This window comes from Loxodonta africana, chromosome 21, assembly GCF_030014295.1.
Source record: "Loxodonta africana isolate mLoxAfr1 chromosome 21, mLoxAfr1.hap2, whole genome shotgun sequence".
In the NCBI taxonomy this organism is placed as follows: domain Eukaryota; kingdom Metazoa; phylum Chordata; class Mammalia; order Proboscidea; family Elephantidae; genus Loxodonta; species Loxodonta africana.
This window is the reverse complement of record NC_087362.1, coordinates 74,577,013-74,604,378: the sequence shown is the minus strand read 5'-3', so window position 1 is coordinate 74,604,378 and position 27,366 is coordinate 74,577,013. Positions and strand designations below refer to the sequence as shown.

Genomic DNA, 27,366 nt, shown 5'->3' with positions numbered 1-27,366 from the left:
TTCAAATAATTTTTCCCCTGTGTTTTTCTCTGGCTGATTTTAGAAATGTTTTCTTTAGTTTTCAGCAGTTTGATTATGATATGTCTTGGTGTATATTTCTTTGAATTTATCTTGTTTGAGGTGTACTGAGCTTCTTAAGTATATGTCTTTCACCAAATATATATATATATATATATATAGTTTTCAGCCATTATTTCTTCAAATATTTTTTCTAGTCCACCTTATATTTCCTCCCCTTCTGAGATTCCTGATGCATGACTGTTAGACTTTTTGGTATTGTCCCATAGATCCCAGAAGCTCTATTTGTTTATTTTCAATCTTTTTTTCTTCTATTCAGATTGGGTAATTTCTGTTGATGTATCTTCAAGGTTACTGAGTCTTTCTTTTTTTTTTAATCTCCATTCTGCTATTGAGTATATCCAGTGAATTTTTACTTGTTTTTGTATTTTTCATTTCTAAAATTTCCAGTCAGTCCTTTTTATCTTCTGTTTCTTTGCTGAGACTTTCTGTTGTTCCATTTGTTTCAAGAGTGTTCACTCCTCCTTCTTGAAGTGTGGTTATAATTGCTGCTTTTATGTCTTTTCTGGTAACTCTACCACATGTCGTGCTACATCATGCCTTTTGATTGTTGAGATCTTCCTGGTTCTTTGTATGCTGAGTAATTTTGGATTTTATTATGGACATCTTGAATATTGTGTTGTGATACTCTAGATAACTAAGAATATTTTTTATTTTTAGTAGGCAGTTAACTAGGTTAGGTTCAGGCTGCAAGCTCCAGTGGGCCTTCTGTGAGCTGTGGTTCTAGTATCAGTTCTGTTTCTAAATGTTTGCAGTGCTATTGGATCATCCCTATATGAGCACTACCCAGGATAGACCTGGGAAGTACTCTATCCTAAAGCTCACTTCTCAAAGCGTGTTGTGGTGTGTTGTATAGGGTCAGATCCATACATGTGCAGCTTGGAGGCGAGCCTAGGAATTCAAACACAACTTTATAGGATCATTCGCTTCATTTTCCTGCTCATCACAGTACACTTTCCAACTTCCTGGGACCTCCCCAGTTCTCCATGCAGAAAGTTGAGGCTTTAGTTTACCTCCTCTGCTGTACGCTTCCTGTGCCTGCATCTGTAGCCAAGAGGCAACATTCCAGAGAAAGAAGAAAAGAATAGGGATCATAGCTGCTCTGGTCAGAGAGAAGGGTTCCACTTGCTGTCTTAATCTTTGGTGCCTTCCCAGTCCCAACTGCTGTGATACTGTCTGGGGCCTAGGAAAGAAGGGAGAATATTGGGAAAGAGAAGGCACTTAGCACCACTTTCTCTGATCTTTAAACAAACAAACAAAAAACATTGCTATCGAGTCATTTCCAACTTGTAGTGACCCTATAGCACACCGTAGGGTTTCCAAGGCTGTAAATATTTATGGAAGCATACTGCCACCTCTTTCTCCCATGGAGTGGCTGGTGGGTTCAAACCACTGACCTTTTGGTTAGCAGCCAAGCCCTGAAACACTGTGCCACCAGGGCTCTGACCCTTAGGAATCCCCTTTCCCACTCTTTGGACCGGAAAGAAAGGGCTTCTGTTGGAGTTCCTCTGTCCACACTTTGTGAACACTTCTGGGGTTCAGGCTGCTTTTGAGTCCAGACTGGGCAACAGTGTAGGAAAAAAAATTATAAAGTCATCACTGGTTCTGTGGAGTTTAGAATTCTGGTCTCCTCCAGTCTGCCTGTTACTATTTACATCTCAGAGTCCTTAGATACTTGCTTCATATACTCCGCTCAGGACTTACAGTTACATTCGGTGGGAGAGAGTAATGTGTACTTACTATATCTTTCCTAAAACTGGAACCCCACAGTTTTAGTTTTTAATTCAAATTGTGTCATACTGTCATGGTCAACACCCTGTCTTAGAGTTCTCCCCCATGTTTTGAAGTGTTCATTACTTTGGAACTTTATGAAGATAAGTTTTTATTGAGTCACTAAACTCATCAAATGAGATATATAGTTTACATACTTATATGCAAGAAGAAATATAACCCAAACCAGACGTGTTGACGTTGAGTTGATTCCGACTCAGCTACCCTATAGCTAAAGGACATAACTAAAACCAGTTGCCATCAGAGTTGATTCTGTCCCATAGGGTTTCCAAGGAGCAGCTGGTGGATTCAAACTGCTGACCTTTTGGTTAGCAGCCAAACTCTTAGCCACTGTGCCACCAGGGCTCCAAAGGATATATAGTAGATTCAAAAACCAATTTCCAGTTTTTCTTCACCAAGGAACTAATGATACTTTTTAACTGTGGTAAAAAGAATTTTCTGGTCAGCCTCTGTTAAATAGCTCATTCTTTTAATTCTGGAGCGTTTTCTTTGTTAGGATACTCAATGTTATAATTGTAATCTCTGAGGAATGAACAGAATTCCTGCCCTCCAATGTGGTTTGCAAAATGGTGGTCATATGATGCTGCACCTCTAACCTGAGTGTTTCACGTATCCCTTTGGTGGCATTGTTCTTTATGTCGGTATTCTTCCACCTGGGGAATGAAAAGACTTTCCAAGGGGATACAAAGGTACTGATAATTTTTGGAAATCAGTTTCCAGATCTCCAATTTCTGTTTGTATTATTTACTATAGCATCATTTAGGTTCTTTCCTACTATCCCTTTCTTAATAGCCCTTCTCACACCTGAATCTTACTGTGGTGCATTTTCTGGAGTACAAAAACTTACAGGATGCCAAACAAAGGGATAATTTGAAATACTGTAATGCTTTCAAGGATGCCATAAGCCCACTGTCATGAATTGAATTATGTCCCCCCAAAAATATGTGTGTCAGTTGGGCTGGGCCATGATTCCCAGTATTGTGTGATTTTCCTGTGTGTTGTAAATCCTGCCTCTGTGATGTTAATGAGGGAGGATGGGTGGCAGTTGTGTTAGTGAGGCAGGACTCAACCTACAAGACTGGATTGTGTCTTGAGGTACAAAAGAGAGAAGCGAGCAGAGAGACAGGGGGACCTCATACTACCAAGAAAGCAACACGAGGAGCACAGTGTGTTCTTTGAACGTGGGGTCCCCGCGCCTGAGAAGCTCCTCGATCCGGGGAAGATTGATGACAAGAAAACTTCTTCCAGAGCTGACAGAGAGAGAAAGCTGTCCCCTGGAGCTGACACCCTGAGTTTAGACTTGTAATCTACTAGACTGTGAGAGAATAAATTTCTCTTTGTTAAAGCCACCCACTTGTGGTATTTCTGTTATAGCAGCCCTAGATGACTAAGACACCCCCTATAGAGCTTTCTGTCCTCCTATGATGCAAATATCTGTTGAGGTTAAAGCAGTGTGTCAGGGTTCAAGAATCATCCAGTAAGAGATATATATATTAAGAGATGTTTTGCAAGGAATTTGTTCATGTGATTGTGGATGCTGGTTAGGTTGTGTCTAAATCCTTAGGGCACGTCATCAGGAAGAGCAGGTGGGAACTCCTAGACACAGGATAAAAACTGCTGTTCACCGGCAGAATTTCTCTTTTGCGGGGGAAGTCTCAGCTCTGCTGTTAAGATCTTTCAATGGATTGAATCAGAGTCACCCAAATTATCTAGGAAATTTTCTCCCTTAAAGTCAATTGATGATTTTTATATTTTAAATTACTTTCTTGTATACGTATAGTTAAAACTGTTGGCACAAAGTCGATTCCGACTCATAGCGACCCTATAGGACAGAGCAGAACTGCCCCATAGGGTTTCTAGGGACCAATTGGTGGATTCAAACTGCTGACCTTTTTTGGTTAGCAGCCAAACGTTTAACGACTGTGCCACCAGGGCTCCATACTTACAGTTAGGTGGTGTTTTTTAATCTGCTCTAATAACCTTTGTCTTTTAATTGATGTATTTAGACCATTCACATTAAAGTACTTATTGAATTGGGTTAATATCTACCATGTTTATGATTATTTTCTAGTCATTGAATTTGCTTTTCATTTTTTCTATTTTTCTTTCTGCCTTTTGTGATTTTAATTGAACACTTTATGATTCCATTTTCTCTGTTAGCATATCAATTACATTTCTTTTTAAAAAAAATTTTAGTAGTTTCTCTAGAGTTTGCAACATGTAGCCACAACTAATCTTAGTTTCAAATAACACAATATTTCATGTGTAACGCAGACCTTAAGAGTACTCCCATTCCTCTTTCCCATCCCTTATAACATTGCTGTCATTCATTTCACTTATCCATATGCTAGAACTACATAATATATTGTTACTATTATAAATTTCAATAGTAATCTTTCAGATCCATTAAGAAAAAAAAATTATTTTACCTTCGTCTATTCCTTCTCTGATGTACTTCCTTTCTTTACGTAGATGTGAATTTCCTATTTGAAGACATTTTCAACTTTATTTCTCCACTTTTGAAGGATAGTTTTGCTGGGTATAGAATTCTAGGTTGGCGTTCCCCCCTCCCCCCCACCCCAACACTTTAAATATTTCACTCCACTTTCTTTTTGCTTGCATGGTTTCTGATATGATATGTTAAGGAAGAAAAAAAATTTTTTTTTTTTTTTTTTTGGTATTTATCCTTCCTGGTGTTTTCTAAGCTTCCTGGATCTGTGGTTTGGTGCCTAGCATTAATTTTGGAAAATTCTTTATCATTATTACTTCAGGTATTTCTCCCGATTTGTTCTCTCTTTCTTCTCCTGATATTCCAACTACACATATGTTAACCTTTTGAAATGGCCCCATAGTTCTTGGACATTCTGTTCTGTCCATTTCTTCTCTTTGTGTTTCAGTTTGGGAAGTTTCTACCAACAAATCTTCAAGCTCACTGATTCTGTTCTTGGTCAGCCATGCCCAGTCTACTGATGAGCCCATCAAAGGTATTCTTTTTTTTTTTTCCTATAATAGGAAAAAATTGATTTCTAGCATTTCCTTCTGATTCTTTTTTTAGAATTTTCATATCTTTGCTTACATTACCTATCTGGGTACTTTTTCCATTAGAGCCCTTAATGTATCAATCATAAAAAAAAAAAAAGATTATTTTTTTATTTTTAAATTCCATGTCTGATAATTCTGATTGGTTTAATTCAGCTGGTCCAGTTCTGATGATTGCTGTGTCTCTTTACATTGCATCTTTTCTTACCTTTTAGCATGCCTTGTAAGTTTTTGATGAATGTTGGACATGATATATTGGGTAAAAGATGATATATTGAGGTAAAAGATCTTGAATGTGAGATTATATGTTAGTCTGGTTGGGAGTTGGGCTGTATTTAATGTTTGCTGTAGCTGTAAGTGCCAGAGGCTTCAAATTCCTCTAATGCTCTTGTTTTTTGTGGCCATTCTTTTATTTGGGCTTCCTTAAAAACTCCTCCTTAAATAGAATGTGCCTTGCAGCTTTTTTAGCCATAATTCACTGTTATTATACTGGTGCCCTGCTGATGTGGTGGTAAAGCATGTAGGGTGGGGAGATCATGTATTATTGAATCTGAGTCTTTTAGTATTGAATCTGTGTCTCTAAGCTATGATCTTCACAAGTGTTTCTTTTTTTTTAGATATTTCTTTAATGGGTGTTTGTTATTATTTCTGAATTTTTATTGTGAGTTAAGTGAAAGCAAATACACATTGTTTTGTGACATTGGTTGCCAACCCCACGATGTATCAACACTCTCCCTTCTCTACCCCAGATTCCCTGTTTCCATTCATACAGTTTTCCTGCTCCTTCCTGCCTTCTCGTCTTTGCTTTTGGGTTGGTGTGCCCATTAGTCTTGTACACATGATTGAACTATGAACCACATCCCTCATGTGTGTTATTGTTGGACCTATAGACCTGTCTGATCTTTCACTGATGGGTGAACCTCAGAGTGCCTTCAGTACTGAGTTAAAAGAGTATCCGGGGGCCATACTCTTGGGGTTTCTCCAGTCTCCATCAGACCAGGAAGCCTGTGTGTGTGTGTGTGTGTGAATTTGAATTCTGTTCTACGTCTTTCTTCCACCACAAGTGTTTCTTAACATTTTGCCCCTCCCCCCCATTAGTTGAGACAGGAAGACTAGTGGGGGCTGGAGTTGGGTAAATGTCTTTCCTCCAGGTGGGGTAAAGCTCTGATAGTCTTTTCTTCTAGGAATGTTATGGAGAGCACTGTGGGTGTATTTTAAAAAATGATTACTTTTTCCCCTTCCCCTGCCAGAGACATGAGAAGATTTTTTTTTTCTTGGCTGTTAACCTCGAGAACCTGGTGGGATTCTTGGAGGTAAAACCAAAAAAAAGTGTTGGGCCCTCCTAAGACTGCAGCTTCCAGAAATTTCTCACTTTCGTACTAGTCCACAACTGTCGTCAAGTCGATTCCAACTCATAGCGAACCTATAGGACAGGGTAGGACTGCCCCATAGAATTAGTCCACAATTAGCCTACAGCAGTTCGTCAGTTACCATTTCAGTGTTCCTGTCAGTTTATGGCTCAAGCATCTTCTGGTCCAGGAAGCAGATCTCAGCTATGATTATCTGTATTTGCCTATCTCTTCAGATTTCGAGATGGCAGTTTTCCCTAAGATATCAGTTCCCTGATGGGTCAAAAAAAAGTCATTGATTTTTGTTTTTTTCTATCCTTTTCTTGTAAGGATGGGAGAGAACAACTTTTGAGCTCTTTACATGTCAGAGCTGAAACCAGAAGTCTGATTTTGGATTTTAATCACATCTATAAAATGCCTTCACAGCAACACCTAGGTTAGTGTTTTATTAACTGGGAACTGTAGTGTAGTCAAGTTCACCCATGCATCACAGTTTACCCCTTGTCAGCTTGCCTCCTGTACACATCTCCTTGAACCGTACTTAATCTCCAAATAGGGACAATAACAAAGTCACATTTCCACCTAACGTGATACAACTATCCTGTGTAAAACTGAAAACATGTTAACCTTTTCCCAGAAGATGATGCAGAGTCCTTGGGTGATGTTGTCTTTTGATCCTGTAACTTAAATACTGTAATATAAAGTTAACTGTAATTAATACATCTTATATTACAGATGATAAGGGGATACAAGGGGGAAGAAAATAAAAATATGTGGTTAATATGTATACAAACATATAACAAAATAAGTGAGAGATACTCATAGTTACTACAGTCCTTGTTCCTGCAAATGGTTATGTAGTTATAGCTGGTATTTATACTACCTTCTTCCACTACCCGTTCCATATTTCCTTTGACTTCTGGAGGCACTTCAGCTGGTCATGGTTATTTACCTGGTGGGATGACCCAATCAGGGTCTGAAATGGGTCCCTTTGCAGTCCTGCCTAAACAGCAACAGTTTCCCATTTACTTTAATCACAGGACATGGTAATACTGATACCCTAAGGGATCTTCTGTATTCTAGACATACCCTTCCTTGTGTAGTATCACCCCAGTTCCCCATTGGCAATCAGCTAGTACAGTAACCCTCTTCTTTGCCTGTTGATTCTGAGGCATCAGGAACCCAAAGTGGCCAGGTAGCAATCTCAACTTCCAGTTCAATGGAATCATGTTTCTCGCTAGAAGCATTCTTCCCTTTGTAACTAAGACATCTTAACCAGCAGAGCCTAAAATGTTAGGGATGGGAAACAAAATTTTTCTAGTGGATCACTAGGGGGTAGTAGTGAGTTGAGCCACTCCCATTGTATACCCTTTGATTCCTTGCTATGGAGGAAAACATCATATATTGAATGCTGATTTAGAACATATTTAGCCTCCTGGTGGACATTGCCCAAGCCCTGCAAGATATTGTAATCTAGCTGTCACTGTAATTGAGTCTTCAAAAGGCCGTTTTACTGTTCTGTCAAGCCAGCTACTTCAGAATTGTGGGGGACATGGTAAGACCTAAGAATTCCATGAGCATCTGTCCATGAGCATCATCAGTGATTGTGAAGTGAGTTCCTTGATCAGCAGCAATGCCGTGTGGAAGGAACATGATGGTGTATGAAGTTTCTGTAAGTTCACGGATGGTAGTTTTGGCAGAAGCATTGCATTCAGAGAAGGCAAATACTTATCTAGAGCCAAATGTCTATTCCAGTAAGAACAAAGTACTACCGTTTCCATGATGGAAGCAGTCCAATGTAATCAACCTGCCACTAGGTACGTGGTTGCTCACCCCAGGGAATGGTACCATATCGGGAACAGTGCATTGGTCTCTTCTGCTGGCAGATTGAGCACTTAACAGTGACTATAGCCAGGTTGGCCTTCGTGAGTGGAAGTCCATGTTGCTGCCCCGTGCATAAAGTCCATCCCTGCTATCATGGCCACTTTGTTCATGAGCATATTGGTCAATGACAGGAGTGTCTAGGAAAAGAGGTTGACTGCTATCCACAGAACAGGTCATTATTATTAATATTTGCCACCAGTTTTCCAGTTGTATTCTTGTATTTCAACTTCATGTATTGTAGGCTACCTTTGGGCCCATGGTTCTGCTTGCCAACCAGCTAAACAAGGCCCTTTCTAACCCCTTAGGCTAAAACAATGAACTCAGAATCTCTGCTTCATGGACCCATATTAAGACATCCAACCTGATCCAACTTTATATTTCTTCTACCATGATCCACACTTTTAAGACCCATTCTCACACATATTCCCCAGATTCCTGTCTATAAATCATGAAATTCTTTTTGGTGTGTAGTGTACTTTTGGGGGTGTAGGGCATACTTTTTACCTCACTCTTTGGAACTTGGTGGGACTTGAATCTACTTATAGGACTAGCTGCAAAGAGGGATGATGGAGTCAGGTCCTGAGAAGAATCAGCATTGTTTTCCGAGGCAGCTCCTTCAAGGGGGGGTCCTTATCTGTTCTTTGGGCAAAGGAGGACTAGCCTCCTCAGGCAGGGGTGGAATGGCTGCTTATACTGCAAAGAGAACTTGGCAGAATTTAGGGGTTTGATGTCTATTCCTAGGTTCGTCGGGATTTGCTCATATGTCCCTATGCCAATTTTCAGGATCCCATTCCTTCCCAATCAATGCCCTCTCTTTAAAAGAAGACATCCTGTGAGGTTGGGAATTCCATTTGTGTTGTAATTCACCTACTTACAGAATGAACCTCTGGGTTTGGTTTTCAGGAATCTTGGCCCTGCTGGTACAAGAGATAGGGTGTTTCTTTCAAGGTAGATATAGAAACTTTCAGGTCATTAACGAGAAGCTTGAGCTGTGAATTCGAAACCCAAACCCTGAGCTCATCCTTCTCTTTCCCAACTTTCTCCAGCACAGTTGGGACCAACCATCCAATCTAATATTACTCCTTAGTTTGACTTAAATGTTCTCATGTAGCAAATACATGGTCACCTAGACACTTGATTTCTATAGATATTTGATTAGGAGTATTAGTTTTATTTTGCATATCTCTATTGCCACATCATGCTGTGGACTACTAATGCCCTCTTTACCACTGGAATTAAAAGAAAAAAAATTTTTTTTTTTTTTTTTAGTGCCTTTAAATCTAATAAAAGTAGAGAACTAATTCAAGAAAGCCCAGAACCAATTCAGAAAACTCATCCTTAAGATTCTGTTTTTCTAGAACACTTATGATACCAAAATCTGTATCAGTCAGGGTTCAACCAGAGAAACAGAACCAGTGGGGGACATATATTAAGAGATTTATTGTAAGGAGTTGGCTTACACCAGTCTGAAATCTGTAGGGCAGGCTGCAACTCTTGGGCATGGGGTGAAACTGCTATTCACAAGTGGAATTTCTTCTCTGGGGAAGCAAAGTGTGTTTGCAAAGTGTGTGGTATAGTGCCTGTAATAGGTGACAACAACAACATAAACCGGGAGGGGGGAGGAACTGTATAGGTATAGAGTTTTTGTATTTACTAAAGTTGGTATCAATTCAACTTGGTCGTTACAAATGTAAGATGATAAATGGAGTCACAGAACAAAGTATATATCTAAAGAAAATGTTCTACATCCTACTTTGGTGAGTAGTGTCTGAGGTCTTAGAAGCTTGCGAGTGGTCATCTAAGATACTCCACTGGTCTCACCCCATCTGGAGCAAGGCAGAAGGAAGAAAATCAAAGACAAGGGAAAGATTCGTCCAAAGGACTAATAGACGACAAGAACCACAGCCTTCACCAGATTGAGTCCAGCACAACTAGATGGTGCCTGGCTACCACCACTGGCTGCTCTGACGGGAATCACAATAGAGTGTCCTGGACAGAGCTGGAGAAAAATGTAGAACAAAATTCTAACTCACAAAAAAAGACCAGACTAACTGGTCTGACAGACACTGGAGAAACCCTCAGAGTGTGGCTTCCGGAACCCTTTTTACCTCATCGCTCCTGAGTTTCATCCTTCAGACAGAGATTAGACAGACCCATAAAACAAAACAAGTCTAAATGGGTACTCCAGCCCAGGGACAAGGACAAGAAGCCAGGATGGGACAGGAAAGCTGGTGATGGGTAACCCAAGGTCGAGAAGGGAAGAGTGTTGACATGTTATGGGAGGGGGCAACCAATGTCACAAAACAATGTGTATTATTGTTTAATGAGAAACTAATTTGCTCTGTAAATCTTCATCTAAAATACAATAAAAATATATATATACATATATCTAAAAAATGAAGAAGGAAATGAAAATATGGTTCATTACAAAAAATCAACAAGACAAAAAAGTTGGCAGTATTGGAGAAAATGAGGGACAAAAAAGGCATCGATACACAAAAACAGCAAAATGGCAGAAGTAAGTTCTTATCAGTAATTGCTGTGGATGTCAATGGACTATTCTAATCAAAAGTCAGAGAGTGACAGAATGGATAAAAAGCAAGGTCCAACTATATTCTGTCTACAAGAGACACATCTTAGACACAAGGACACAAATAAGTTGAAAGTGAAAAATGAAAAAATACTCCATGCAAATAGTAACCAAAAGAGAGTTGGGGTGGCACTTTAAATATCAGACAAAATAGACTTTAAGTAAAAATACTTCATAAAAAACAAAGGCATTATGTAATGAGAAAAGGACCAACTCATCAAGAAGATGTAACAATTATAAATATATGTGCACATAACAAAAGGAGCCCCTGTAGCACAATGGTTAAACAATAGGCTGCTGACTAAAAGGTTGGCAGTTCAAGCCCTCCCAGCAGCTCCATGGAAGAAAGACCTAATGATCTGCCTCTGTAAAGATTACAACCAAGAAAACCCTATGGGGCAGTTCTCCTCTGTCACATGGGGTCACTATGGGTTGGAATCCCAATAATCTCTATAAGGAAATAGAGGACCTGAACAACACTTATTTTCCAACTAGACCTAACAGACATCTATAAGACACTCCACCCAACAACAGCACAAGATACATTCTTCTCCAGTGCACGTGAGTCATTTTCCAAGATAGACCACATGTTGGGTCACAACGCAAGTCTCAATAAGTTTAAAAAGACAAACCATACAGAGTATATTCTTCAATCACAATGGAGTGAAATTAGAAACTAGTAACAGAAGGAAGGAAAATTGGAAAATACAGAAATACGTGGAAATTAACAACACATTATTAAACAACCAATTGTTCAAGGAAGAAATCAAGAGAAAAAAATAGAAAATTTAAGAGTTGAATGAAAACACAACATATCAAAACTTACGGGATGCAGCGAGGGCAGTGCTCAGAGGGACATTCACAGCAGTAAACGCCTACATGAAAAAAAAAAAGATCAGTAGTTTAATACTAACAACTTGAGGAACTAGAAAAAGGGGGCAGAGAACAGAACAGAGATAAAGAACAGAAAAATGATAGAATCAGTGAAACTAAGATGTTGGTTTTTTGAAAATCAGTAAAATTGACAAATCTCTAGCCAGACTGACAAAAAGAAAAAAAGAGGGAAGATGCAAATATCTAAAATAAAAAATGAAAGCAGAGGACATTATAGTCAACCTTACAAAAATAAAGATCCTAAGAGAATACTATGAACAACTGTACACCAACAAATTAGATAACTTAGATGAAATGAACAAATTCTCATAAACACATAAACTTCCCCACTGACTGAAGAATAGGAGAGCTTAACAAACCCATTACAAGCAAAGAGATTGAATCAGTAATTAAAAACTTCCCAAAAAAGAAAAGCCCTGGACCATACGGCTTAACATTGGAATTCTATCAAACATTTACAGAAGTGACTCCAATCTTTCTTAAACTTTTCTAAAAAATAGAGGGAAACAGTTCCTAACTCATTCTAGCCTTACTTTAATACCAAAGCCAGACAAAGATGCCACAAGAAAAACTATGGACCAATATCCCTTATGAATATAGATGCAAAAATTCTCAACAAAATGCTAGTGAACCAAATTGGAAAGCATATTATAATGATTATCCACCATGACCAACTGGATTTATCCCAAGAATGGTTCAGTATTAGAAAATCAATCAATGTATTACACTACATTAATGAAACAAAAGAGGAGATCATCTCATGATCATTTGATTTGATGCAGAGAAGGCATTTGACAAAGTCCAACTTTTTCATGATAAAAACACTCAACAAGCTATAAATTCCTCCATCTGATAAAGAGTATTTATGAAAAATTGACAGGTAACATCATACTCAATGGAGAAAGACAAAGTTTTCCCCTGAAGATCAGGAAAAAAACAAGGATGCCTGCTCTCACCACTGCTATTCAATATTGTATTGGAAGTTCTAGCCAGAGCAATTAAGCAAGAAAAAGAAATAAAAGCTATCCCAATTAAGAAGGAAGAAGTAAAACTATCCGTTTTCACAGATGACATGACCTTGTGTATAGAAAATTCCAAAGAATCTACAAGAAAGCTACTAGAGCTAAAAAGTAACTTCTGCAAAGTAGTAGGATACAAAGTCAACACTCAAAAATCTCGGGTTCCTGTACATCAACAATGAGCATTCTGCAAAGGAAATTAAGGAAACATTTCCATTTACAATAGTATCTGAATGAAAAAAAATATCTAGGAATAAATTTAACCAAAGATGTGAAAGACTTATATACTGAAAACTGTAAGTCATTCCTGAAACAATGGGCTAGATAAATGAGAGGACATTCCATGTTCATAGACAGAAAGACTTAATATTGTTAAGATCAATATTACCCAAAGCAACCTATAGATTCAATGCCATTCCCATCAAAATTCCAACAGCCTTCTTTGCAGAAACGCAAAAGCCAGTCTTCAAATTTTTATGGAACTGCAAGAGGTCCCCCAAAGCCAAAGCAATCTTGAAAAAGAAGAACAAAGTAGGAGACTCACACTTCGTAATTTCAAAAGCCAGACAAAGAACTGAAAGCAGATACACAGAAACTACAGACCAGTATCTCTTATGAGTATAGATGCAAAAATCTTCAACAAAATGCTGGTAAATCTAAAAATACTATAAAACTACAGTAATCAAATCAGTTTGGCAGTGGTAAATTTTTGTTGTTAGCTGCCGTGGAGTTAGCCCCCAACTCGTGGTGACCCCATGCGCAATGGAATGAAACTCTGCTGGTCCCTGTACCATCCCCATGATTGACTGTGGTCTGGACTGTTGTGATCTTTGGGTTTTCATTGGCTGATTTGAGGAAGTAGATCACCAGGTCTTTCTTTCTAGCCCATCTTAGTCTGGAAGCTCTGCTGAAACCTGTTCAGGATCATAGCAACAAACAAGCCTCCACTGTCAGACGGGTGGTGACTGCACACGAGGCACGTTGCCGGGGATAGAATCTGGGTCTCCTGCGTGGAAGGCAAAAGTTCTACCACTGAACCACCACGGCTTTTGGCAGTGCCGTAATGACAGACATGTTGAGGAATGAGAGATAATTGAGAGTCTAGAAGTAAGCCTGTACATCTACGGTCAATTGGTTTTTGACAAGGGGTAATTCTGTCTAATGGGGGAAAGAATAGTCTCTTTAATAAATGGTACAGGGATGACTGGATTTCCACATACGAAAAAAAAAAAACTGGACTCGTACCTCAGGGACAACTGGATTTCCACATGCCAAAAAAAAAGCTGTACCCATACCTCACACCATGTGTGAAAATCAACTCAAAATGTAAAACCGTAAAATATAGGGTAATGCATCAACACTTAGTATTTAACAGTGCGTTATTAGATATGATACTGAAAAAATGAGCAACAAAAGTCAAGATGGGTAAATGGGACTTAATCAAAATGAAAAACTTGTTCATGAAAAGACTATCAACAAAGTGAAGAGACAACTGACAGATTAGAAAAACTTCTCTGGGAACTATATATCAGATAAGGGTTTAATATCCAGAATATATAAAGAACTCCTGCAACTTAACAACAAGAAGACAACTCAACTAAAAAATGGGCAAGGGACTGTGATGGTTAAGGTTGTGTGCCAACTTGGCTGGGCTATGATCCTCAGTGGTTTGGCAGTTATGATGTAGTTTGGCAGTTTGTCGTATGATGATGTGATCACCTCCATGATGAGATTTGATATAATGTGATCACCTCCATGATGGGATCTGCCATAAGCAGCCAATCAGTTGAAAGGGAGTTTCCTTGGGGGTGTGGCCTGCATCCAATATAGGTGGATTTTCTGGCAAGGCTCATGGGCTTTCGCTTTCCCTGGATCCTGCAGCTGGCTCCTGTTGGTCAGACCTGTGGTTCTTGGGACTTGAGCTAGGCACTTACCTAATGTCTTGCCTGCCAATCTTAGGATTCCTTGGTCTCTGCAGCTGTAAGTGAGGAGAAGCCTCCAGGCTGACCCACGGACTTGGGACTTTCCAGCCTCTGTAACTACGTGAGCCATTTCCTTGATACAAGTCTCTTATATGTATACGCTTTACTGGTTTTTCTTCTCTAGAGAACCCAGCCTGAGACGAGGACTTTGAACAGACATTTCACCGAAGAAATACAAATGGTCAGCAAGCACATGAAAAGTCATGGAAACCCGTTGCCATCGAGTCAATTCCACCTCATAGCAACCCTGTAAGATAGAGTAGAACTGCCCCATAAGGTTTCCAAGGCTGTAAATCTTTACAGAAGCAGACCACCACATCTTTCTGCCATGGAGCAGCTGGTGGGTTTGAACTGCCGACCTTAACCACCATGTCACCAGGCCCCCTTCATTAGTCATTCCAAAAACCCACTGCTGTCAATTCCAACTCATAGCCCTAAAGGACAGAGTAGAACTGTCCCATATGGTTTATAAGGCTGTAATCTTCATGGAAACCAATTTCCACATCTTTGTGGCAGCTGATGGGTTCGAACCATCAACCTTTTGGTTAGCAGATGAGTGCTTTAACCACTGTGCCACCAGGGGCCCTCCATTAGTCATTAGAGAATGCAAATCAAACCATAGTGTGATCTCACTTCACCCCTCACTAAGGTGAATATGATAAAAAAGCAAAAACAGAAAACAGATATTGGCAAGGATGTGGAGAAATTGAAACCCTCCTCCATTGCTGGTGGGAGTTTAAGATAGTACAGCTTCTGTGGAAATCAATTTGGTGGTTTTTCAAAAGTTAAACGTAGAATTTCCAGATGATCCAGTGATTCCACTCCTAGGTATATACCCAAAAGAATTGAAAGCAGAAACACAGTTACGTGTACACCAATGTTTATTGCAGCATTACCTACAATAGCCAAAAGATGGTAACAACCTCAGTGTCCATCAGATGAATGGATAAATAGAATGTGGTACATATGTACAATGGAGTATTACTCTGCCATAAAGAGAGGTGAAGTACTGATCTATGCTACAACATGGATGAACTTTGAAAACATGCTGAGTGAAATAAGTCAGTCACAAAAAGGACAAATATTATAATTCTACTTATGTGAAATGCCATCCTCGCTTGTAAGGAGCATTCTGGCTGTACTTCCTCCAAGACAGATTTGTTTGTTCTTTTGGTAGTCCACGGTATAATCAACATTTTTTGCCAACACTGTAATTCAGAGGCATCAGTTTTTCTTTGGTCTTCCTTATTCATTGTCCACCTTTTGGATGCATATGAGGCTTGAAAACACCATGGCTTAGGTCAGGCACACCTTAGTCTTCAAAGTGCCTTCTTTGCTTTTTAACACTTTTTAAAGAGGTCTTTTGCAGCAGATTTGCCCAACACAATGAATCTTTTGATTTCTTGACTGCTGCTTCCATGGATGTTGATTGTGGATCTAAGTAAAATGAAATCCTTGACGAATTTACTCTTTTCTCCATTTATCATGATGTTGCTTACATGGGAATTCCAGAACACTTAATTATGTTCATGAGAAACCTGTACATACATCAAGAGGCAGTCGTTCGAACAGAACAAGGTGATAGTCCATGGTTTAAAGTCAGGAAAATTGTGCATCAGGGTTGTATCCTTTCACCATACTTATTCAACCTGTATACTGGGCAAATAATCTGAGAAGCTGAACTATATGAAGAAGAACGGGGCATCATAACTGGAGGAAGACTCATTAACAACGTGTGTTATGCAGATGACACAACCTTGCTTGCCGAAAGTGAAGAGGACTTGAAGTACTTACCGATGAAGATCAAAGACTACAGCCTTCAGTATGGATTACACCTCAACATAAAGATGAATGTAATTAATGTCACTAAATCGTACATGTAAAAAATGTTGAAATGGCAAATGTTTGTTATGATATACTTACCACACACGAGAAACTTCAACATAAAAAAAAAAAGGAGCAATAGCAAAAATGAAAAGAGCTAGCATTTATGAAATACCTGCTAGGCCCCAGACACTGTGCTAAATGCTCTCTGTGTATGATTGTGTCTGATAAGTGAAGTTCGGCGAATTAGTTAAGAAAGTTGCTCAAGGTCACATACCTGTTAAGTGGCAAAGCCTGGATACAAACCAGGTCGGTGGGACTCCAATTTCGTAATAGAGGTACTGACAGCTTGTCAGATGGAGGAGAAACAGAGATATATCACAAATACCTGCTGCCATCGAGTAGATTCCAACTTATAGCCACCCTGTAGGACAGAGTAGAACTGCCCCGTAGGGTTTCCAAGGAACCACTGGTGGAATTGAACTGCTGACCTTTTGGTTAGCAGCTGAGCTCTTAACCACTGCGCCACTAGGCTCCATATTACAAACAGCTTAATATTATTGCAGATTCAAAACTTTGATCCAAATATTTTGTTCATGTTTTGATCAGCTTTTACCTCATGGCCTCACCACCTCCCCCTGAACAAAACATCAGTTTAGAAATTTCCTTTCTAAAAGTTCTTACCATGTCTTCATCTTTCAACCTCTAAGCCTTGACTGGCTTCCATAAACCTGATTTTGCTTCTTTCTGAAAGTCTCCAGTTTATCTCTGCCTTGGTTCTTGACAAATATTCTTTTGAGCCTTTTGTCTTGTACTTCTTCCGTATGAGTGTGTGTGTGCATGTGCGTGCTTGTGTGGGTATGTTTTACCCTATCTTTCCATTTATGGGAGCTCATGGTCCCTCTCTTAGACTGAAGCTTCAAGACTACCTCTAGAAGCTCTGTCTTGCTAGACCAGTTTTCAGCATCCCAGGATGGAAAATGCAGTTGCATTAGGTTGATCAGAAGTCTACCCTTGAATCAGTTATGGCCAGTTTGGTGGGGGCCTGCGTCCCATAATACAGACTTGGCTGCTGTGAGTCCCCCTGTGAGTGTAATGGGCATTCCTGGAAAAGGCAGAATATTTGCTAGCCAGTCACTCAACCAGAAGGTGCCTACTACACTCTGTAGAAGGAGCCCTATTGGCGCAGTGGTTACGAGCTCGGCTGATAACTGAAAGGTTGGTGGTTTGAACCCACCCAGTGGCTCCGTGGGAGAAAGACCTGGAGGTCTGCTTCCGTAAAGATTATAGCCAAGAAAACCCTATGGGGCATTACTACTCTGTCATATGTGGTCACTATGAGTCAGAACTGACTCGACAGCACCTAACAACAACAACACTCAGTAGGCCAAGACGTTGGAAAAAGCCATGATTCCCTTGTAAACAAAATGGAAAATATGAGCTGAATCCCGGGAAGTTGGTTGGGATTGTAAGGCACTGAACTACCAAACCCAAAGAGGGTGGACTGATATCAGTCTGGAGGAGTCATCAGTGATGAGCTGAAGGGCTCTGCTCACCTGCCCTGCTTTCTGAGTTTCTCACAATGGCTCAAATAAGTTATCCCAAGAGTCCAAGTGTCCACATGAACAGAGGCTTCAGCCCTGGGCTCCTTGGCGCTATCAGACCACATTAAGGAAGTGATCGTCCTTTGTCATTTTCTCACCACCCTCCATCAGCTCCCCCTTCCTGAAAATGCCCTCCCGCCCCAGTCTTTCTTTTTTTTTTTAACACAATACTGGGAATCATGGCCTAGCCAAGTTAACACACATTTCTGGGGACACAATTCAATCCATGACAGCACCATTCATTGGTCTTTGTTGTAGGCCAAGTTCTCTGGGAAACAGACTCTGAAATTACCAAGTAGGAAGTTTATTGGTGGGTGCTCTCAGAAGCTACATTTAAGAAAAAGTAGGTGGCAGGATTGGGCAGAGGGAGCTGCTGAGCTATGATCCAGTCTCAAAAGTGGCTTCAGTCAGTCCTAGAGGGAGTCCTGGAGCTGGGATGGCCCTTTGAGGCCAGGGGACTTTTCGTGTGTGTGTGCTTTAGGTGAAAGTTTGCAGCTCAAGTTAATTTCTCATACAAAAATTTATACACATGTTCTCATGTGATATTAGTTGCAATCCGTATAATGTGATAGCACACTCCCCCTTTCTACCCCAGGTTTCCTATGTCCATTCAAACAGTTCCTGTCCCTTCCTGCCTTTTCATCCTGCCTCTGGACAGGAGCCACCCATTTGATCTTGTGTATCTGCTTTAACTAAGAAGCACTCTCTTCACGAGTATTATTTTATGTTTTATAGTTCAATGTAATCTTTGTCTGAAGAGTGGGCTTCGGGAATGGTTTCAGTTCTGGCTTAACAGAGCATCTGGGGCCATGGCTTCAGGGGTTCCTCCAGTCTCAGTCAGACCATTAAGTCAGGTCTTTCTACGTGAATTTGCGTTCTGCTCCACACTTATCTCCTGCTCCGCTGGGGACTGTCTGTTGTGTTCCCTGTCAGGGTGGTTGTTGATGGTAGCCGGGCACCATCTAGTGATTCTGATCTCAGACTGATGGAGTCTCTGGTTTATGTGGCCCTTTTGTCTCTTGGGCTAACATTTTCCTTGTGTCTTTGGTGTTCTTCATTCTCCTTTGTTCCAAGTAGGTTGAGATTAATTGATGCGTCTTAGATGGCTGTTCATAAGCTTTTAAGACGCCAGATGCCACTCACCAAAGTGGGTTGCAGACATTTTCTTAATAAACTTTGTTATGCCAGTTGACCTAGACTCCCCTAGTCTTGGTAGGATGATAAATTCGGGAGCCTACCTCCCACAGCAGCAGCCAAAAGGACTCCCAACAAAGAGATCACCTGGGGAGCAGACAAGTGACTAGAATGTTCTCTAGAATGAGTGATGCAAAGTTGGAGAAATGGCTGGGGTTCATTCGTCCCTTCCCTCCCACCCCAGCCTTTTCTCTGTTCTCTTCTGAATTCCGTTTAGTGAACGTCGGGCTCTTGGATTTGCCCCTTTGTGCCTAATCTGTTGTTCCACATTTTCTCTGTCTTTTTGCCCTGTGTTCTGAGAGAGCCCCTCTCTTTTATCTTACAATTCTTCTTTTGAGCATTTTATTTTAGTTATATTTTTAAATCTCCGATAGCTTCCTCTTGTTCTCTGATTATCCTTTTTTTTTTTTTTTTTTAAATCAACCTGTTCTGGTTTTATTGAATATTTCTTAAATCTCCAAGTTTTTTTTTCTAGTCCTTGATTAGCTGTTTCCACCAGAGTTTGTTTTTCACATCTATGTATCTTGATCTTTGTCTTTCAAGCTGGTGCTTCTGCTAATATCTCGGTGACCCTCAGTTTTCTGGGTGTATTTAAGAAAGAAGCCCCTGTCGAGATGAGAAGGCAGAGGGGTACAGGAGGTAGAAGAATGGTCACGGGGAATACAGGGTGGAGAGGAGGAGTGTGCTGTCTCATTAGGGGGAAAGAAGCTAGGAGTACAGAGCGAGGTGTGGATAAGCTTTTGTATGAGACTGACTTGTAAACTTTCACTTAAAGCACAATTTAAAAAAAAAAAAGGAAGATGACTTTGTAACTGGGTGGATTCTCCCCAGTGAGAATTCTGACTGGGTGCTGTAGGGGTGCTGTGGGGGAGGGGGAGGGGAGGGGGAACTAATTATTAGGCTGAGGCCACCTGATAGCCAGATGAGGAGAATTTTACTCCAGGGCACCAAGTCAATGACCAAAGCCTTAGATTCTCCAATAGAGATTAATTCTTTAGAGAAGAACCTTCAGGGATTTGTTTGTTGGCCTTTGCCATGAGGGTAAATACTAGCTGTCTGCACTTGCTGGGTGTGCGTATGAGGGGGCAGGGCGGGCGGGGCGGGTGGAGAAAAGCAGGTGGGTACAGCTGAGCCGCTGTTAGAGCTTGCCTGGGCTCCCAGGGGCTGCCTGGCGGCCTCCTCCAGCCTTCAGAGCTGGCCTGTGGGCTAAGGCTCTCTAGGCCTCCTGCGTCTGTTAACCCTCCCCGACAACGTCTGGCTGCCAGGTGTGTGTGGACTCTCTCATCCCTAAGCGAGACTCCCTTGCCTTGCCCTCCCTGAGGTATGAGTTATTCCTTTCTGTGCTTCCACTATAATATAACCAAACCAAACCCATTGCTGTTGAGTCCATCCCGACTCATGGCGACCCTATAGAACAGAGTAGAGCTGCCCATAGGGTTTCCAAGGAGTGCCTGGTAGATTTGAACTGCTACTTTTGGTTAGCTGCCATGGCTCTTAAACACTGTGCCACCAGGGCTCCCCTTTAATATAAAGGGTTAAGGAAAAGAGAACATTTTTGCTTCATTAATAGAAGTAAAAAAAAAACAAAACAAAACACATTTACTATTATTATCCCACAGGTGATATTTCCAACAAAAGATTTGTAAATTAATGAAATATTTCCATGAAGATATTTCTTATTGTTGTACACAAGTAATACGCATAAACATGCTCCTTATAAAAACACAAATACAAAACATGTGGACTGTAAAGAGAAAATGGCTTTTCCCTTCTTTTCCCTCGCCCCAATTCTGCCCTTTTCCTGAGAAGTTATCGCTGTTAACGACAGCGTGTAATTGGATGTGTGTCCTTTTGCTATAGCTAATAGATTTACATACTTATGTCCACCTGTCTGATTTCAGTCCATCTTTTTAATGTAGATGGGATCACTCTGCATGCGTTGTTTTGTGAATTGTAGTTTCTAGTTGTCCATCCGCCTTAGCTTTCCAGGCCGGTAGATGTAGGGCTGTCGTTCTTTCCCCGACTAGTTGATGTTTAAATAGTTTGCAGTTCTTCATTAATACAATTTATATTTAGTTTTTCTTCTCTAAAAAGGTAAAATCTGTGACTTTCTTGTTTTATTGACTCTTAGGGCATTTCTCATCCAAATGGAGGGATTCTTATCGTGTCTGTAAAGAATTTGAAAAACCTTATCAGATGGAATATAGCAGGCTGAATAGATCATACTGTATGATCATAAGGGAAACCCTGGTGGCGTAGTGGTTAAGTGCTACAGCTGCTAACCAAAGGGTCAGCAGTTTGAATCCGCCAGGCGCTCCTTGGAAACTCTATGGGGCAGTTCTACTCTGTCCTATACGGTCGACTCAACAGCACTGGGTTTGATTTGTTTTGGTATATGATCATAAGTAAGTGCAGTGCAAATAGCAACCAAATGAAATACTAAAACTTTTTTTTTTTAATTCATGTTATCTTATCGCAGTTAATAAACAGAACGGAACCAAATCACGTTTATTTTGCTCAGAGGTAAAGGAACATTTCAGTTTGCACTTTCTTCTCCTGAACATACCAAGAACAAATGCCCATAAAACGTCCTTATTTTTTGCCCACTGTTCTTTTTCTTCTCTCGTCTGTTTTCTGAGTTTATTCTACCATGCTCCAAGCTCTTGCTCTCTTGGTTATTCATTTTGTTGTAACTCTTGTAACTAGAATCAGTTTAACCTCAAGTTGACCATCGGTTAATCTCTGGACAAACCCACTTTAAAACAATGTATAGGAACATCTAATGACAAAATTCATTCTGGGGGCCCAGGTCCACATCTGCACCAGAGGAAGCTCACAGCCTCCACTTCTGAAGAGCAGACATGCTTCACGTGGCCACTTCTGGCAGGTCTTTATACTGCTCCACACCAAAAGGTTTTGAGAGTTCTACCATGCTTACATTGGCACTGGCTTTCAGTGGCTCTGTGGCAGAGTGATTTTACTCCTCATTTTTGTGTTTTTTCATCTAAAGCCGTCTGGAGCCCACCTGGGCTTCCCTCTGCAAGGTCAGTCAGAGCTCCAGCTTACACCTGCTTTTAACAGCAGGACAGACAACAGCTACCATCAGCTACCATTCATCGAACGTTCAACTACATGCCGGCACTGCTATGTGGGTTTCATACCCATTATCTCATTCAGTCCTCAAAACAGCCCCATGAGGTAGGCTTTGATGGGGAAACTGAGGCTCAGAGAGGTTAAGCTAACTTGCTAAATTCATGCAGTAAGAAAGTGACAGAGCTGGGCTTCAAACTCAGGTCTCCCTGACCCCAAAGCCTGAGCCATTAACCTCTATGTTACCATTTGCTCATTGAATCCTCCTGAGCACATGAGGAGTGAAACATGAAGGCAGGACCTACTAGCTGGATGACTAAACAAAGGCCCCCAGAATATCCAGGCCCTAAATCCCTAGAAACTGTGAGCATCGCCTTAAATGGCAAACACAGACTCTGCAGCTGCGATTAAATAAGGATCTTGAGATGGTGAGACTATCCCGGATTATCTGGGTGGTCTCTTATAAAAGAGCCAGAGGGAGATGTGAAACCCACACAGCGATGTGACCGGGAAGGCAGAGATGGGGTGATACAGCCACAAACCAAGGAATGCCAGCAGCCACCAGAAGCTGGAAAAGGCAAGGAAGAGTTTCTTCCCTAGAGCTTCCAGAGGGGGCACGGCCCTGCGGCAGCCTTGTTTCAGCCCATGGGTACCATGCTGATTTCAGACTTCTGGCCACCAGAGCTGTGAGCGAATAGATTTCTGCTGTTTTAAGCCAGGAAGTTAGTGGTAACATCTCACAGCATTCACAGGACACTTGTGGAGTGACTTGGTCACCTCTCTAGCCTGGTCTGTGAAATGAGGCGAACAGTGGCACACACCTAGAGTTAAAAAAACGGAACAAAAACTAACGAGTGTAACGTGTTTGGCAGGGTGCCTGGAATGAGGTAACTGCTCAGCAGGGATTAGAGATTATTGTCACTGTTACTCACGGAGCGAGTAGGGGCCTGTTGGGGTACTTTGGAAGCACGTGGGAAGGGCAACTACCAGCCTCTAGTTCACAGGATGCACATCATTACCCAGGAAGGTAAACAGGGCATTTTAGAGGCAAAGGAATCAAAATTAATTAAAAGTGACCGTACATGGCATTTATACCAAATGGCAGAGAATTGATAAAACAACAAGACAATCTCCACCCTCAATTTCTGAGTGACGGAAGTCATTAAAGCAGAGTCTCAAGGCCTCGCTGCCCGGTGGACGCCCAGCGGTGCCCTTGTTTTCCTGGACCTGATTTTCAGTGGCCATTCCCGGATTCGTTAATTGGTGAAACATAAAGGCAGCCCTGGAACTGGGAACTGGAGGTGTCAACTCAAGCAGGCCGTTGGCTATGGGGAATGTCATCAGGGGGCCATGCACTCTGCTGTCCACAGAAGCAAGCAGAGGGAGGGCCATGCTGGTTGGGGGGCCCAGGTCCCACATGTCTGAGGATGACCTCTCCCTGAGGATGGGACTGGAGCAGTGCCAGGGAGTTTGCCTTTGAGGTGTTCCCTTTTGTCCATCCAGCTTGGAGGTGTCATCGCCTTTATTGTGGGTTGCTCTGGGCAAGTGATGGGGTAGCTGGCAGCAAGGTCTGGAGTGGCTGTCAGCGGGCTCTGGCCAGCTGACACATGCTATTTAGGTTTCCAAGGAGCCAAGCTGTCCCCACTCACGCACGGCTGATGCACTTGTAGCTAAATGCGGTGCAGCCAGGGCCCTGGGCCAGACTCAGGGCAGGAAATAGAATGCCACCTCCGTCACCAGGGAAACAACGGTCTGCGTGCATGACTTAAACCCTGGCCAATGACAAGACAAAGCTCAAAGGGACGCTCAGCAGAGGAAGGGAGCAAGGGACACCAGAGGGCTGCCTGCAGGGATTTTGCCTTGGGTTGTAATTTTTTTTTTGTAACCACTGACAAGCCACTTAGCTGCCCCCATATTTATTTGTGTATGAGATGGAGGCAATAGTTTTTACTCATCTCACTGGGAACATCAGAAAAAATTTCTGAAAGACCACTTGGGACCCATGGATGGAAGGTGGTATGTAAGTGCAGATGCTAAACTTGCCGTGTGTGTGTGGTTATAGCAGGTGCCCTGAGGTGTGGAGACCCTCCAGAAAATGCTTTTAGAGCTGGTTAACAACAGCAACAACACCAGGAACAAAGTACAGCTCTCAGTTTTAGATGCATGCGTTTGTCTTTGGTTTTGTACAGGCTCAGAGGATTGCATGTGTAGTAAGTCACACATCAGAGCAGTTTCCAGACTTCCTCCAGTGAGTATTAATAATCACAGGTGCTTACTGGCGCAGTGGTTAAGAGCTCAGCTGCTAACCAAAAGGTCAGCAGTTCGAATCCACCAGCTGCTCCTTGGAAACCTAACTAGCTAAGTCGCTATGAGTTTGGAATCGACTCGACGGCAACAGGTTGGGTTAACGGGTTAAATCGTTTAAGAATGTTGTCATTGGTGGTTGTTCCCAAATCTTTGCCAACTTTGCTTTAAGCATTTCCCAGATTAATTAATTGCACTGTGTGCTGCCTGAGTTGCATATGGAGTTTGGAGCCTCTCTTCCCAAGTTGGAAAAATACAATGCAAAATGAGGAAGAGTTGCTTTTTCCCCCCGGGATTTGCTATTTCTGACGAGTCCTTCTGTGTTTGTTAAATGTACGTGCTTTCTGTTCATTTAAGGCTCAGCAATTGACCCCAGACCTCCCCACAAGATTATTAAAAGTTATTTTCTGTCAGCTGGGGTCCTGAGGAAGTCTATGGCTCTGTGTTCTTGGTTAATTAAACCTCTGTCTGGTGCATGTTTTCCATCTAGAATAATTCTTATGAGCTCAGGTGAATGGTGACTATGACATAAAAACAAACTTCTGTTTAATAACATGAACAACGCATTTCATGGTAAAAAAAATTAGAAAAAAGACATAAAACATAGAAAATTATGATCATCTGCAATCCTCTCATGCAGTGTTAACGATTCTTCCAGAAGATTTTCTGGGCATACGTGTATATTTTAAACAAAAATAGGATTCTAGTGTACTGGCTGTTTTTTGACCTGCTTTTGGGATGAGATCTTCACTTATTGGATCTGGGGAGAGCGTAATGGATCCTTAGGGTTTCCTGCCTGCAGTGGGGGGAGTCTTGCTTCTCTTGCCGTTGTGCATGATGCAGTGAGGGTCTCAGAACTTCTGTCAGCACTTACAGAACTTTCAGAGACTTCTTCTCTCAGATGTCTCTTCACTTCCTTAGTGCTCCTGTGTTTTGACAACAGCGCGCACCCCAGAACAGGCAAACACTCGAGGATTTTAACTTCTGTGTTGATGTACCCTGCAGCCAGCCCCCCAAAACCAAACAAAACTAAACCCATTTCAGCTGAGTTGATTCCGACTCATACCGACTCTATAGGACAGAGTAAAACTGCCCCATAGGGTTTCCAAGGAGTGGCTGATGGATTCAAACTGCCGACTTTTGGTTAGCAGCCGAGCACTTCACCACTACGCCATCAGGGCCCCCAGCCGTCCTTTCCCCTCCATGCTAAAAGAACATGATTAAGGTATAACTTACACACAGTGCAGTGCATAAATCTTCGAGCCTGTTGACATTTAGCCGATGGATACACTCACGTGACCACCCCCAGGTATATAACATCTGCAGCACCCCAGAAAGCAGCTTCCTGTCCCCTCCCAGTCACTCTCCTTCCCCTACTCTTAAACCCAGATTTACCATGTTGCTCCCTAGCTCAAAATACTCCATAGGATTGTGGTTCCTGTATCTTGCTGCTTCATGTCTAAATGTCTCTGCCTGATTTTCCCCATCCATCTACTAATTAGTCCCACCCATTGAATCAACTGGGATCCCATCAACACCACCTGGTCCAGAGGCCTGTCCCTGTACCCACACCCACCTGCCAGCTTCCATCTGGGCCTTCCTTCACCCTGTGCCCCTGCTAGAACAGCCCTGTCCGTGTCCTCCCCAAATCTCACCCATCCATCAAAGCTCTCCTCAAGTCCCATTTTGTCCAAGAAATCCTCCCCAATTTCCTGCTCTTCCTCCTATACCCGACTATCAGCTGGTGCCACGTGGCTGAGCGTCTGCAGACTGGCAGCCACAGAAGCCCAGCCAGCCACCACGCAATTCCTCCGTATGTTCTCTACCAATATTTGTGTCCTTTTTGGTGAATAAGGAAGACCAAAGAAGAATTGAGGCCTTTGAATTACAATGTTGGTGAAGAATATTGAATATACCATGGACTGCCAAAAGAGTGAACAAGTCTGTCTTGGAAGAAGTACAACCAGAACGCTCCACAGAAGCAAGGATGGTGAGACTACGTCTCACATACTTTGGACATGTTATCAGGAGGGACCAGTCCCTGGAGAAGGACATCGTGTTTGGTAAAGTAGAGGGTCAGCTAAAAAGAGGAAGACCCTCAATGAGATGGATTGACACAGGGGCTACAACAATGTACTCAAGCATAACGATTGTGAGCATGGCGCAGGACCGGGCAGTGTTTCGTTCTGTTGCACATAGGGTCGCTGTGAGTTGGAACAGACTCACCAACACCCAACAACAACAACATTTATGTGCTGAAGCAGACATCTTTCCATGGCCTCCTTTCTTGCCTTGCCCTCTCTCTCGCATCATGGGACTGCCCTGGAGTCTGTCATTCACCAAACCTCCAGACCCTGCTCGGTGTTTCTGCTCCTTCTCTCTTTCCTTTCCTGCTCTTGGCACTTTCTTACCAAGGCAGCCAAGTCCCCGCCAGACCTGGGGCTCTGGCTACCCATCCTTAGATTTGACACCAAAAAATCCTGGGACGAGGTTCTACTCCAAGGAGAGGGGTAGATTGAGGGGAGAGAATTTGAGCAGATGAAGATAAAGTTAGTTTTATCAGATATGGGAGGGCAGGAGAGAAGGCTGGAAGTGTGCACATAATATACAGTTTTGCCCCATTCCACCCATCCGCTTTGCTGGACTCTGTCTAGCAGCTCATGGCTGCCCTCGTTTCTCTGCCTGACATCTTAACCTTGCTCCCATCCCGACAGCCTCAGTTTC

The 27,366-nt window shown here is 41.8% G+C and overlaps 1 protein-coding gene across 5 annotated transcripts in view; it reads left to right on the top strand.

The window, feature by feature from the left end:
* The window catches only part of LOC100660888 (UPF0547 protein C16orf87), a 113,284-nt gene that overhangs the window by 39,738 nt on the left and 46,180 nt on the right, over positions 1 to 27,366 (top strand). For 3 of the 5 annotated variants that reach the window (XM_064274120.1, XM_023555667.2, XM_023555668.2), the window contains one exon: positions 4,767 to 4,853. The exons of the other annotated variants lie outside the window; for them this stretch is intronic. In XM_064274120.1, coding sequence (XP_064130190.1) covers positions 4,767 to 4,853 — 87 coding nt within the window. The remainder of the gene's footprint in view (positions 1 to 4,766; positions 4,854 to 27,366) is intronic. 5 annotated transcript variants of the gene reach the window in all.